Source organism: Panthera pardus, unplaced genomic scaffold (genome assembly GCF_024362965.1).
Source record: "Panthera pardus isolate Hobbes unplaced genomic scaffold, ASM2436296v1 HiC_scaffold_21, whole genome shotgun sequence".
NCBI lineage: Eukaryota > Metazoa > Chordata > Mammalia > Carnivora > Felidae > Panthera > Panthera pardus.
Window position 1 is genome coordinate 56,938,560 of NW_026526777.1, and position 14,138 is coordinate 56,952,697.

Here is a 14,138-nt window from a genome sequence, read left to right on the forward strand (position 1 = left end):
TTTTTATATATGGCATAGGATCTGACCAAAATTTGTTGATTTGTGTATAGACGTCTGATTGTTCCAGCATCATTAGATAAAATCACAATTTTTCCTCCACTCAGTTACCTTTATACCTTTGTCATGTTTGTTGACTGTGTATCTGAGAGTGTATTTCTGGATTCTTAACTTTGCTCTATTGATCTTTTTGTCTTTTTTCAATGTGAATTTTGAACTTATTAAGAAAACAAACATCCCATTTAGAAATGGACAAAAATTTTGAATAGGCATTTACTTCCCCAAAGAAGATACATGAATGGTATGTAAGCGCACATTAAAAGTACACAACGTCAATAGACGTTATGGAAATATTAATTAAGACCACAATGAGCCAACACTACACAGCTTTCAGAATGGCTAAGGTTTAAAAGAACGGACCATGTCAAGTGACAAGGATGAGGAGAAACTTAGGAACTATCATACACTGCTGGTGGATGAGAATTTAAAACGGTACAGTCACTTTGGGGGAATGGATGAGAATTTAAAACGGTACAATCACTTTGGGGAATAGTTTGGCCGGCACTCAACTAAAAACTTAAACATGCAGCTACCCTGTGATCCAACCATTCCACTCAAGTATTTTCCCAAGACAAATGAAAACAAATATCAATACGAAGACTTGCGCATAACAACTTTGTTCATAACCACCTTATTTGTGACATCCCACACCTGGAAATAACCCAAATGTCCAAGAGATGAGTGGATAAAGAAACCATGATATTAACACATGGAATACTATTAGGCCATAAAAAAGAATGAAGTACATAGCATGAATCTCAACATAATTTTGCTGAGTGAAAGAAGCGGGACTAAAGAGCACAGACTATATAATTATATTTAAGTAAACTTATTAAAAATTAAACTGATTCCTAACGATGGAAAACAGATCATTGGTTACAGGGCCAACTTGTTAATGGTAAGGGAGGTAATGGTAAACGTAATGGTTAATGGTGGGGGAGGCAGGGAGAGGCAGAAGAAAGGGATTGCCCAGAGGAAGGAGGGATGACTGGTAATGCTTATTATCTTGACTGTGGTGATGTTTTCTCAGGAATAAACATGTCAAAGCTTATCAAATCGTATCCTTTAAATATACTCAGTTGGAAGTATGTTCATTATACCTCAACAAAACTTAGAAACCAGTGGCAACAACTCTGCTCAACCGTTATCAATTTCCTGGTTCTATGTGAGGTACCCTTCATACCTACTATATACCTCTATTTCTTACCATCTTTGAAAAGTATTTGTGGTTATGTTTATCCTCTCAGTAGACTGTGAATTCCTTGAGGATGTCCAATTCATCGTCATACCTCCAGGATCTAGGTCACTGGTGTTCAAAAATGTTTTGGAATTCAAAACTTAACAGAGACCTTATGTGCAACTCACTACGTTGCAGGCATCATTCCACATGCTTTTATATCTGATTTAATTCTCACAGTCTCCCGTGTAGTCGCTTATGTCATCCCAATTTACCAGGAACTGAAACTTGGTGAATTTAAGCACCTTGGCCTCCTGACAACATGAGCCCGAGTACCTCTGTCTCCAGAGCCCCATGTTTAACCACCAGCCCCATGTTTAACCAACTATGGATACCAAAAATAGTGGCCTACCTTGTTTTAAACATTACCGTCTTTTAGAGTACGTTAGTGATGGAAACACTTTCAGAGAATTTGGCAAGTGGAGAGAAGAAAATTTAGCATCAGTAATCCTGCCACTGGTGTTTACAGTTTGTTTATGGCATATTCCTTCCAGCTTGTTCCGTTGATCATTTATATAATTTACATAGGAACACCATGTACCTGATTTTAACTTGATTATTTTTTTTCACTTAATATGATATTTTTCATGTTAACAGATTATTGTCACAGGAGTACATTTTAATGGCTACAGAATATTTTGTTGTATGCATATAACATGATTTATTTAAACATCCCCTTACTTTTGGACATTTTGTTAGGTTCTCTCTTTTTTTTTTTTTATTTGTAAATAAGGCCGCATTGATCACGTGACTTCATATTTCATTTCTTAAAGGTTTGGATTTTCTGAGAACAGATTTCTTATTTGGTATGAGGGTATGTAGAGAGCAAGTTCAGTGTTTTCATGTTTAGTCTGAGGCACTTACAAAAATGATATTTAAAATTACTTTGTAAAAGTTTTGGAGAAATTTTTAACTAACAACCATTTAGTGATGCTTTTATTATGGTAATAAAGATAAGAATGAGGATTAGTCAGATGTTTTAGTGAGATTACCGGTGGGATTTTAGGTGAAATTTATGAAACAGTGCTACTGTTTTGTTACAATTTGTTAAGTAAGATATAGTAAAAAAAAAAAAAAATTGAAGACTCCATCAGTCTTCATTTTAGTTTTTGGTAAAGTTACCTATGTCTATCCTTCCCTGCTAGGTAGTTTAGGAACATATAAAGGGCTAAGAGTAATAGCAGGAACCCTTGGAAGGAGAGGAGCTTTATGTAAAGTGTTTAAGCAGCTCAGATCACAAAGGGATGCGAACATTTTTTTGTGCGACTATCACATTTGTTGTGTAAACTCTCTAAATCAGTTGCCATAACAATGACCTAGTAGAAGTGCTCTTGCAAATGTCCGTTTAGATTAATCCCTGGGACAGATAGGACAACCTGTGCAGGGAGAAAGAGCAAGCAAAGGCAGAAAGAATTAACTCACATTCGCCCAGAAGGTAGATTTAAGTAAAACCTTCGTATTCCTTGCCTGAAATACACATTTATTCAGCATATGTAAATGAGTGCTTGGAAAGCTGGCATTTTCAGTTTTAAAAATTGAGGAAGAGAAGAGGAAAGTCGAGACAAAAATAACTGGCCCAATAATTGGTTCAGCTAGAGGTGGAACAATTTAGCACAGCTTCTTTACTTTTGAAGGACAGGTGATGGAAAAGGCTCAGGGCTTTGCAACCAGCGCGACCTGGGTCTGAATACCGGCTTTGCCCCTTGCTAACCCGCAAGGGCTCGTTAGTCAAGGCTTTCTTATGTGTGCAGCGTGGGTAGAGAGATCTTATTTCCTAGCACATGCAGAATGTATTAGTTTCTGAATTTCAGTCGTTTCATAACATTGAGAAGCTGCTAGTGCAAAACGAGGTCCCGGCCTACTCGGAGCTTGCATCTGATGGTGAAGGGGATGCCAGATACTAAACAAATAGACGTAAAACAAGTCAGGTGGTAAGTGCTCCGAAGAAAATAAAGCGGGGGAAGGGATAGAAAAAGCCCAGGGTGGAGGAAGGATTGTGCGTCGAGTGGAAGTGAGGAATGCTGTGAAATGTATTGATATATAAATATAAATGTGTGTCAGGAAGTCCTCACCTTCTCTGGTTTGAGCAGAGATCAGAAGGAAGTGAGGGAGGAGCCATGCAGATATCAGAGAGAAAGAGTGTTCCGGGAGGAAGGGAAGAGTACAAGCAAAGTTTCTGAGGTGGGAACTTGTTTGCTGTGTTTAGTCAAACCTCGAGGGGGTGAGGCCAGTGGTGGCCGGACGGAAATCTAAATGTTTTTGTGGAAACAGATGATTAGCTCAAGGTACAGCTAGGGGCCTAGGGGCCAGATCCTGAAAGGCCTTGTAGACGTCTAGAACTTTAAAATTCATTCCGAATGAGATAAAAGGCTACTGGAGAGTTGTGTGCCGAGGGGCAGCATGTGTTTTACAGGTTTTCATGCTGCCTGCAGTGTTAAGAATAGATCAAGCCAGGTGGGTGTAGGTGTGCTGGGGGGCAAGTTGGAACGGGGAGAGCAGTTAGGAGGCTAGAGCAGTTGTCAGAGGGAGAATTGGTGATAGGCATGGACCGGGGTGACCCATATGGAAGCGGTTGGATTCTGGCTGGACACATTATAAAGGATTTCCTGAGCGACTGGGTGGATGGCTAAGGAAAGGAGAGAAATCAGGGATCACTCGAAGTTTTTTTTCTTTGGCCTGTGCAGTTGGAAGGATGGGAAAACAGGGTGGGAGTGAACAGATTTTATGGGAGACGGTGAAAATCAGGACATTTTAAATGTGCATCCTCTATAAGCGGTAGTGGCTGAGATACGGGTGTGGAATTTAGGGAGGAGGTTGGACTGGAGGCAGAAACGTGGGAGCCATCAGAATACGGATGGCATTTAAAGACATGGGACTCGAGCTCATCAAGAGAGTGACCGTAGGTAGAAGATGGACCCTGGAGCTCTCCAACACGGAGGGGTCAGCCGCATGGGCAAAAACCATCAGAGGAGACTGAGACGGAGTGGCCAGTGAGGCAGGAAGACAGTCAATGAATGGAAGCGTTGCAGGATGTGGAGTGAGATCACCTGCGTCAAATCCCGCCCGGCCCAGCGAGGCGAGGGCTGAGAAGTAACCAGAGTACTTGGCAACACAGAGGTCACATCGAGCAGTTTGGGGATGAAACCTAAGTGACTGTCACCTTAAGAGAGAATGGAGGTGAAAAGTAAAGACAGAGAATAAAGACCACCCCCCCCCCCCCGGCCCCCGCCCCGCTTTTGAGGAGTTTTGTTGCAAAGGAAGCACAGAAAAGGGAACTCTAGAGGAGGCCTTTCCTTTCCAGTTTGAACAAGTCCACATCTTCTTTGTGGCTTTCAAAATGTACACAGTACATTGTACTGTGGCTTCCAAAATGTGTAGTACATTAACACTTCCTGTGATCTTGCAATCTTTAAATTCGTTGATAAATGAGTATTTACTTTGAGGCATTTGTTTTAGGTGCCGAAAGACCTACAAAGCCATGCAGGTTAGTTACTTGCTGCAGATCTAAAGCTTGTGAAGGGCAGTTGCCCAAATAGCCACAGTTTTGACTGGGGACGTCACAGAAGGCCTCCTGGAGTCGGTGATATTTGAAGTGGCCCTTTACACGTTGGTAGAGTCCTTTGGAGCTTGGGACAGAGGGACTTATGGGGAATGCTGGAAATAACAGTAGGAAAAGCTTCAGGCGGAAGGCATTTATCTGAATAATTAAAAGAATTAATTAGTGTGACTGTGTTTGTGGCTGGTTCAGATTGCTGAGTTGTCATCTAAGGGAACCATGGACAAAGCAGATACCATAGCCTGAATCTGGTTATAAAATAAAGCTTATATGATTTAATTGTATGCTAGAATTCTAGTAAGTTCATTAGTTTAAGCTAATTAGTTAAAACTAATTTCGCAGTTCTGATTTTTAGATACTAATCTGTTTCTACAAAGAATTCCTAGTTTTTAATTTCACAAATTTTAATAAAAAGTTTAAAATCGGACCTGTGTCTATGAACTAATGCTTTGAGGAAAATAAGAACTTTATATTCATTACTTCCAATCTTCAAAGTATGTTAGGATGTTATTAGTTTTAATCCTAAGGCAGAATGCTACATGTCCTCATTACTTTAATTGTACTTTTTTTTTTTAGATGATCTTTTGATTCCAAGACTTCAAACAGGGTTCGGTTCATCAGTCTTTGTAAAAGTCATTTTTAGAAAATTTGAAGCAAAGAGTTTTCATTATGAAACTTTAAAAGTAATCCTGTCGTTTTTTTCCCCTCTCACATTAATAACCTAGGGGTCCAAGATAAGAGATTACATATGCCAAAGTTATTTCTTTTTGTCTTTAGGAAACGGAGTTATTTTTTCCTTCGAGTGGAGTTTGTGGACCCGCAAACACCGCTAAATTTACCAATTGCACCTGTTGCATCATTAAGCCCCATGCTATCAGTGAAGGTAAGTGCTGTGTTAAATACAGTGTATCCAAGTCCGTTTTGTTAATAGGAGCTTATTTTCTTAGTTCATTTTTTGATGTATTTCACAGCAGAAATGAAAGTATCATTTTAGCATTTTTTTTCTTTGAAGCCACATGAATAAAGGTAACACGAGTGGAAAATCTGTCTCCACTTATATTTATCTGCATATGTGTACCTTTTTTAAAAAGGCATTCCTTGAGGTGCTGATCGTGACCATGCGTGTCCTGTTTAAGATCTTGATTCCTTGACTTTAAATCCGCCTCCTCCCACCACATAACCGATTTACTTAATTCACTGAAATAGGTCTTAAAACAATGTCTGCAGTATGCCCTGAGAAAGCTGGAGAAACTTCCTTCAGTTCTTAGTATATGAAACAAAGTTCTGTGAATACAGAAATACATATTTGTACACATACATACATATACACACGTGCACATGTGCAGAGATAGGTAGATACATATATATGGCTATATACTGAGAGTGTAAGCTTTTTTCTTTATTTTTCTTCATCTGTTTTATTCTGTTGTGTGCATTTTTGTGAACTATTCCCAATTCTTTTGGAAATGAGATGGATAGAATTGAAAAGATTGCCCTTAAAAAAAGTAGAATATTCTGAATAATAAACATAGGTGAATGGGTTTTTTTAGTTGTTGTCTTTTTTTTTTCCCCAAGTATCAAAGCAATTCGGGTATACAGTAGAAAATTTGGAAATAAAGTGAAAAAGGAAACAGTAAAAGTTACCTGGTTTTCCATTGTCTTGACATTGTTAATACTTTTATATTTCCTCTAAATTCTTTTCTTCTGAATATGTGGATGTGTGCATGTAATTGTTGACATGCATTGTTAAATTAAACGTGTTGAATGACATGTAATTGTTAACATGGTTGCAATGTATGTCCATAGGATATTGTTTTAATTTTAGGGAGCATTTTGGATGCTCTTAATTCTTCACGAATATTTTAATAGTTGTACACCATGCAGTCATAGAGATGTAGCATAATATTTGGCTACTTAGGTTGTTTCCAGTTTTTTGATGTTAACAATAAAGTTTTAAAGAATATCTTTGTACATGAATATTTGACAGTATCTCTAGTCATTTCCCCTGGCTAGTTTTCTAGAAATAGAAGTATTGGTGGAAAGGATATGAAGATCTTAAAGATCTTGTTGCATAATTAATACTTCTTTAATTATTTAGGAAGTACTTTAATACCTTGTAAATCCTTAGGACCACAGTTATAGGGAGCTAACATGCACGATCGGTAACGAACATTTATGGAGACCTTTCCACCATGTGCTAGGCCGTATACCGAGTACCTTATACATTATCTCCTTTCGTCTTCATGTCAATTATGCCAAGTAGGTGGATATATCATTCGTTTCCAGATAAGTGAACTGAGGCTATCTGAGAATAAGTTATTTCCCCCAATATAGAGCAGGGAATCTAGGATACAGACCTGGTCTCTTCTACCCTCCACGTTCTCTCCTCTACGTATACGACTCCACAGCAAGATGCTTATGGTAACACGGTTAGCAACACTTCCACAGGAAGGAATGATAATATTTGAAAGGGCTGGTGTTGACAGGCTATGAAAAACAAAATTGGGACTTTATGTTGCATTCATTTTCTTACCTTGGGATGAATACACACACACACACACACACACACACACACATGCACACACACACACACGCACACGTTTATACCCAAATATGCACACACACATGTGTACACATACATACATACATGTATACACATACACATACATAATATGCGCATATATACATATATAATACACATGTTTTATTTTATTGTTATGTTTATATGTTATGTTATGTATAAATAAAGTTTATTTATTTATTTGGGGCGCCTGGGTGGCTCAGTCGGTTAAGCGTCCGACTTCGGCTCAGGTCATGATCTCATGGTCCGAGAGTTCAAGCCCCGCTTCGGGCTCTGTGCTGACAGCTCAGAGCCTGGAGCCTGTTTCAGATTCTGTGTCCCCTTCTCTCTCTGCCCTTGCTCTGCTCGTGCTCTGTCTCTCAAAAATAAACAAACATTAAAAAAAAAATTTTTTTTAAGTTTATTTATTTTGAGAGAGAAGGAGAGCATGAGCAGGGGAGGGACAGAGAGACAGAGAATCCCAAACAGTCTCTGCACTGTCAGCATGGAGCCCAGCGCGGGGCTGGCACTCATGAACCACGAGATGATGACCTGAGCCAAAACCAGGAGTTAGGTGCTTAACTGACTGAGCCACCCAGGTCCCCCCCCACACACGGTTTAATATGATGCAACAAATTCTTCTTGTTTAAAAGCTTCAACTTCATTAAAAAGCTTACCTTTGGCATCTTAATACATTCAATTGGGTCTGCAACTGTTTTATTTTTTTCTAAGGAAAAGTGGGATGCATGGAAAGGCAGGAATAAAATAGGATTCTAGTAAATATGGTTATGTACTTTATTAATTGGATAAATAGAACTGAAGTAATGAAAGTGATTAAATGAATGGTGATGTCAAAATGATTTATTTTATTTATTTATTTATAAGATTGGCTATGTTTCATGTATTTATATTTGATACATAACATTAGAGGCATATGAGTTGATTGAAGGAAATTTTGTAAAATCTGGTCAGATGGCAGAATACTTTTAACGTTGGCATTTTGAGGCCTTTGTTTTTCTTTTCTTTCTAAATCTCAATTTTAGGGATCCTTTTAGACCATTTTAAAATGTGTAATTAATCCACTATAGCTTAGAGTTAAATTGTGGCTGCAGTGAAATGTAGTTCAAAACCTCGTGTTGAATTTATTGTTAGATTTACGTGGGCCCTTTCAAGTGCTGGCATATGTTTATCTTTTTCTATAAGGATCTCACTTCCTGGTGTATTTAATTTCACCTGTGGTCTAGAATAGGTATGAGGGAAGAAGGGATTTTTTAAAAAGGTGGTGTTGATGGGTGAGCAGTTGAAATAGAATTGGGTCATTTCCTTCTGTTGACTGTCACCTTCCCCGAAGAAGTCCAGAATAGTTTCAGCCAAGCAAACCTGTTGCTTAGTACAGTGAGAACACGCCTTGATGGTCTTGGCAGACTTCACTAGGGAGAGAGAGTGGGCCTGTATTGTAGGGTTTTGGGTGTGACCTTTAGAGATTTAAGGTGGGTCTTGCACTGATCTGATTGAAACTGGGTAAAGTTCATGATCTAATAGTTTAGGATTAGTGGGAACAGTGAGACAAAGCTCTTAACCAAGTCTTGTTAAGTACACAGTTCTTGGATAAGTGAGTTGTTTGTCCAGTTGAGGGAATACTGTGGACTGTTTGAGTAGTCTATTGTTGGGGCAAATGGACTTTTGGGAAGTTCCTGAAGCAAACAATGAAGTTATTTACTGATTTATAGCCTTATCTTCGGGTAAGAATTTCTTGGCACAAATAATAAAGTCATGTGGATGTAGGCAGCCTCAGTTCTTAGCCCTATAGTTAATTTGTATGGATGTGGAGGTTTACTTCTCCTAAGAGAGCTAGAAAAAAAGAGAGCTTAGTTTGCAGATGAGGTGGCGGGAAAAAATGATGGGGTACACTTGGGGCATCTGCCGTGTTCCTGTACGTAGATTAAAGTACATTTTGTCACTTGGGGACTCAGGATTTACAAGGGAAGAAAAACAAGGAGAATGTTCTCATGTTCTTTTTTCTTTCTTAATTTAAAAGCTATACAATGTGTTTGTTTTGATGTCCTCAGTATTATTTCCATGTAGCTAGTTTAATTCCATCAATGAAATGAATTATTTTTACTCTGAAATCAGGCTGTGTAGGTTTGTCTTTTGGCTCTGCTGCTTACTAGCTGTGGGAAATTGCATTAAGTATCGAACCTCTTTGTCCCTTGTTTCCTTATCTATCAAATAAGTATAATATAGCACATCGTCTTTAAAGGGTAACTGCAAGGATTAAATGCACTGACGGCAACAGTTAAATGGCTAAATGATTAATTAAATGGTTAAATGTCAGGATGCATGTGTTAAACACAGTGCCCAACTCTTAACGTGCTCTATGTGCTCGACATTCCTACTATTATGATTACTACTCTATTCGTACTGTAATTTTTCCCTCAGGTTCTGGTTCTAATTTAAATCCATGCAGGAGGCTCCTCACTTACCTCTGGTTGATTCAGCAGTCATCAGCAGTTCCCTATTCCATTGGGCCATTGTGGTTGGCCGGGGGTGGAGGGGGGGGGTGGAGGGGTTGGGGGGGTGGGGAGCAGGAGGTGGCAGCCAGTGCCGGGATGGCTGCTTCTGCCCTGTGTCACCCAGATTTAGCCTCTGAAGTACTAGAGTCCTGAAATTTTGTTGGAAAATTTCCCTTCTTATAACGGATTTAGGCATTAAACAGTTTCACTGCGTGTTTTCATAATACTCTCCTCCCTGAAATGTCGTTTCTCCCATAGTAAAGTGAGTCAAGGTGGTTTCTAAGTTTCCTCTCAGCCTTGAAATTTAAACCCAGTATTCGGTACCTCAGTGCTGTGTTTTGGCTGTAAAATTAATGCTATGTTCATGAAGACTGTTTCAAAGCATGTTGGATTTTATTTTTACAAAGGTATGGAGAGACAGTGTTGGGGTCTGCTTGCATTTAATTAGTTGGGAAGCAAATTACTTCTGCGAATTCTGGCCAGTTGACAAATTTACCCCCGAGTTGACTCTGATATGCTAATTAGCACAGGATGAATACAGCAAGGTCATGTTTATCAAGTTTTTCACTTTTTAAAAGTGGGTTATTCTTACTCAGACTCTCTTGCAGAGTTTTCATTTCCGCCCCAAATGGTAGTTTGATGCTAGGTAGGCCCAGAGCCCCATAAGACACGTGCCACCAACTTGGGCTGCTTGAATTGGTTAAGTTCTTAACTTTTTGGTGTGAGATTTCCTTCCAGTAATTCAGCCCCTGGGACCCTGTGGAAGAGGTGTGAAATTTTTAGGTGCAAAGACATTGGACGGAAACATCGTAAATCTCACTTTGTGCCAGTGAAAATTCCTGGAGTGGGCCCAGTTTTCCTTAGAATGTCACAGTTTTGGAGTTCCGTGAATGTTTTATGTTCTATCTGAAAGAGTAGACAAAACAGTGGAGGGAACTTATAACAGATGCACCAAGTACATTGAACTACACATAAGACCTTTGCCTTTGAGTGCGTTGAGTGTAGCAGCATGCATTCTCGAAACACAAAATTAGAGGCAGTGAAAACACCTAATAGATTTGTAGGTTATGAGGATGTTAAATGAAATCAGTGATTTTTTTTTAAAAAGTTTATTTATTTATTTAGAGAGAGAATGTGAACAAGGGAGGGGCAGCGAAAAAGGGAGAAGAGCGAATCCCAAGCAGGCTCCTCACTGTCAGCCTGGAGCCTGACGTGGGGCTCGAACTCCCGAACCGTGAGATCATGACCTGAGCCAAAACCAAGAGCCGGATGCGTAACTGACTGACCCACGCAGGTGTCCCTGAAATTAGTGATTTAGAAGGAATCTCAAGAGGCAGTGAAGCATCCGACTTCGGCTCAGGTCATGATCTCACGGTTCAGGAGTTCGAGCCCGGCGTCAGCTCTGTGCTGACAGCTCAAAGCCTGGAGCCTGCTTTGGATTCTGTGTCTCCCTCTCTCTCTGCCCCTCCCCTGCTTGTGCTCTGTCTCTCTCTCCTTAAAAAATAAATAAACATTAAAAAATTAAAAAAAAAAAAAAAAGGAGTTTCAAGAATTTTGCTGGTTTAACGATCCTGAAGAAGTAGGTGTGTATTATTAGGCTATTAATTTTTTTTTTTATTTTGAAATAGTGAAATTTTGTTTGCTAATATGTTTCAAAATCTAATAGAGTTTAAAGTAAAATATAAGTCCCGAGGATTGTCAGCTGTGACGACTTGACTGAGGGGTAGAGGGAAGATTGAAATCTGGTTAATGAGACACTTGAAGGGCTTTTCTCAAGGATAGCATCACAAAAACAGTTTTAATAGTAATACCAGCTCACATTTGTGGAGTGCGAAGGACTTTATGTGAATTATTTTATCCTCAAAACTATAGCATAGGGAGTATTTGAAGCGCATGTCACACTGAGGAAGCCCGAGCAATGAAACGTTAAGTAACTGGCCAAAGTCACTTGCTGGCCACCAAAGAGTCAAAGCTCTTAGGTGGTGGCGTTGGGATGTGCACCACGTTTGCCTTCATTCTGTCGCATTGTACCATTTTGCCTCTACATGGATTATCACTTAGACCATCTAGATTCCCATCATCACGTTTGATGGGTTATTAACCCATTTTACAGGTATGGAATCGAAGCATTAGAAGACATAGTTAACATCCTGGCATGCCTACGGAAAGCCATCATGGGTAGAAGGTTATTTAATAATGGGTATGAAGGGTGATTTTAATTCCTAACATCTTAACCGGGTGAAAAATACAGTTTAAGATAGGACTTAGAGAAATTATTGCTGTTCTGGTCAATAATGGCAGTTAAGAGATAAAAAATAAACAAGTTCTTGAGAATTCTAAACTTAGAATACCTCCTTAAAACTTTTCTAGTTAGATGTGAGTAGTGCTTTTTATATTCTTGAAGGTGTTTAGTCGCTAAGAGCAGTCCTTGTTTGTTTTCTTTTACATTTCAAGAATCTACTTTTTGGGGTGCCTGGGTGGCTCAGTTGGTTACGCCTCTGACTCTTCATTTTGGCTCAGGTCATGATCTCACAGTTCGTGGGATCGAGCCCCTGCACTGGGCTCTGTGCAGACAGTACAGAGCCTGCTTGGGATTCTCCCTCTCTGCCCCTCCTTGGATCTCTCGCTCTTCCTCAAAATAAACAAAGAAACATTTTTTTTTTTTTTAGAAAAGAATCTACTTTTCTTAGGTATCATTTATTTACACTTGTTTGAGGTCACTCTCCCTTGCTTCTGCACTCCAGTGCCACTGTCTGCCTTTCAGATCCCCAAATACCCCTCACCCTTCTCTCCTTGAGACTCATTCCTTGCTTTCCATTTGCATGGAGTGTGTGTGCCCTCCCTCCTCTTTCCCGCAAGTGTCATTTCCTCAGGGAAAGCTAACCTCACACCCCCAGAAGATACTAGGTTCCCAACTGACATGTTCTTTTAGCATTCTGCTTTTCTTCGGAGCCCTTAGCGCAGGTTGCTGTTATATATTAATTAGTCCACATACTGTATATTATATAGTGATTTTTGACTAATGATTTTGCGTGCCTCCTCCACAATATTACAAACTGTGATGGCAGAAACAGTCATTCTTCTCTAAATATTTTGCACTCTTCATTGTAAAATATTTTCTTTTTTTTCTTCCTTTTTTTTTTTTTTTTTAGCTCACGTGTTATTTCATATCTACACATTGTCAGAGAATGAGGTCTCTGTGATAATTGGTTCTTTGAAATTTGTCGATGTCCTTTGTTACTTAGTGCATGGTTAAATTTTAAAAATATTCCCAGTGTGTGCTTGAAAAGAAGGGTATTTGTCGCACTCTTCTCTCTTTGTATAGAAATAACTGTTGATTCAAATCTGTTGTTCAGATCTACATCCTTCCTCCATTTTTTTCTTTTTTTGTCTGGTTGATTTATCAGCTTCTGAAAATAAGTTTTTAGACATTCTCCCATGTTAAAATTACTCATTCTTGTTATGAATTTGTCAGTTTCTCCATTTAATTAGGACTGTTTTTGCTTTGTATATCCTGTAGCTACATTGTTATGTATGATTATTACATCTTTTTGTTTATTACTCGGTGTCCTACTTCATTCTCATTAATGGTTTTATGTTGTTTACCTTAAACGTAAGGTGGCATATCCTTTTTAAAAAATTTTTTTGAGCCTTTTGCTTCTAATACATGTCGTATAGCCACTATGGCTAAATTTTGTTTTATTTCTACTTTTAAAGATTTTTATTTTTTCAGTCTTAGGATAGTTGAATTCAACCTCTTGCCATTTATTATAGTTACTGATCTATTTGGATTCCACACATTCCAAAATTGGACAGATGTGTTCATATTGATTTTGTAGAGTGCTGGCAGGGCTCTTTGAAGGTAAGCAAGCTGGCAGCTGTCATTTTCTTCCCCTGCCCCCCGGCGTAAACACAGAGGCACCTGCAGGAGGCGGGGCTACACAGACACCGGTAGCCTTGGCCTAGGGCTGAGAGCAATTTTTGCTAAAGCTGTGTGCTCACCGCACCCAGCCCCTGCACGCACAGCTGCCCCGTGTGCCCCACCAAGGCACAGCGTGGCACCCAGCCCAGCTGTGACCTTCGGCTACCTTCCTGCACCACGCCCAGCCACCAGGTGCACAGCTGCCTCCGCGTGCCTTGCCCAGCCACCGCACCGTGCCTAGCCACTCACCCTCAGCCACCACTGGGTCACACTCCCAGCCCTGCGCCCCTGGC

The 14,138-nt window shown here is 39.6% G+C and overlaps 1 protein-coding gene across 1 annotated transcript in view; it reads left to right on the forward strand.

Moving 5' to 3' along the window:
* Window positions 1-14,138, forward strand: part of NME7 (NME/NM23 family member 7) — a 258,655-nt gene that overhangs the window by 80,604 nt on the left and 163,913 nt on the right. Inside the window, exon 7 of the mRNA XM_019424042.2 lies at window positions 5,628-5,733. Coding sequence (XP_019279587.2) covers window positions 5,628-5,733 — 106 coding nt within the window. The remainder of the gene's footprint in view (window positions 1-5,627; window positions 5,734-14,138) is intronic.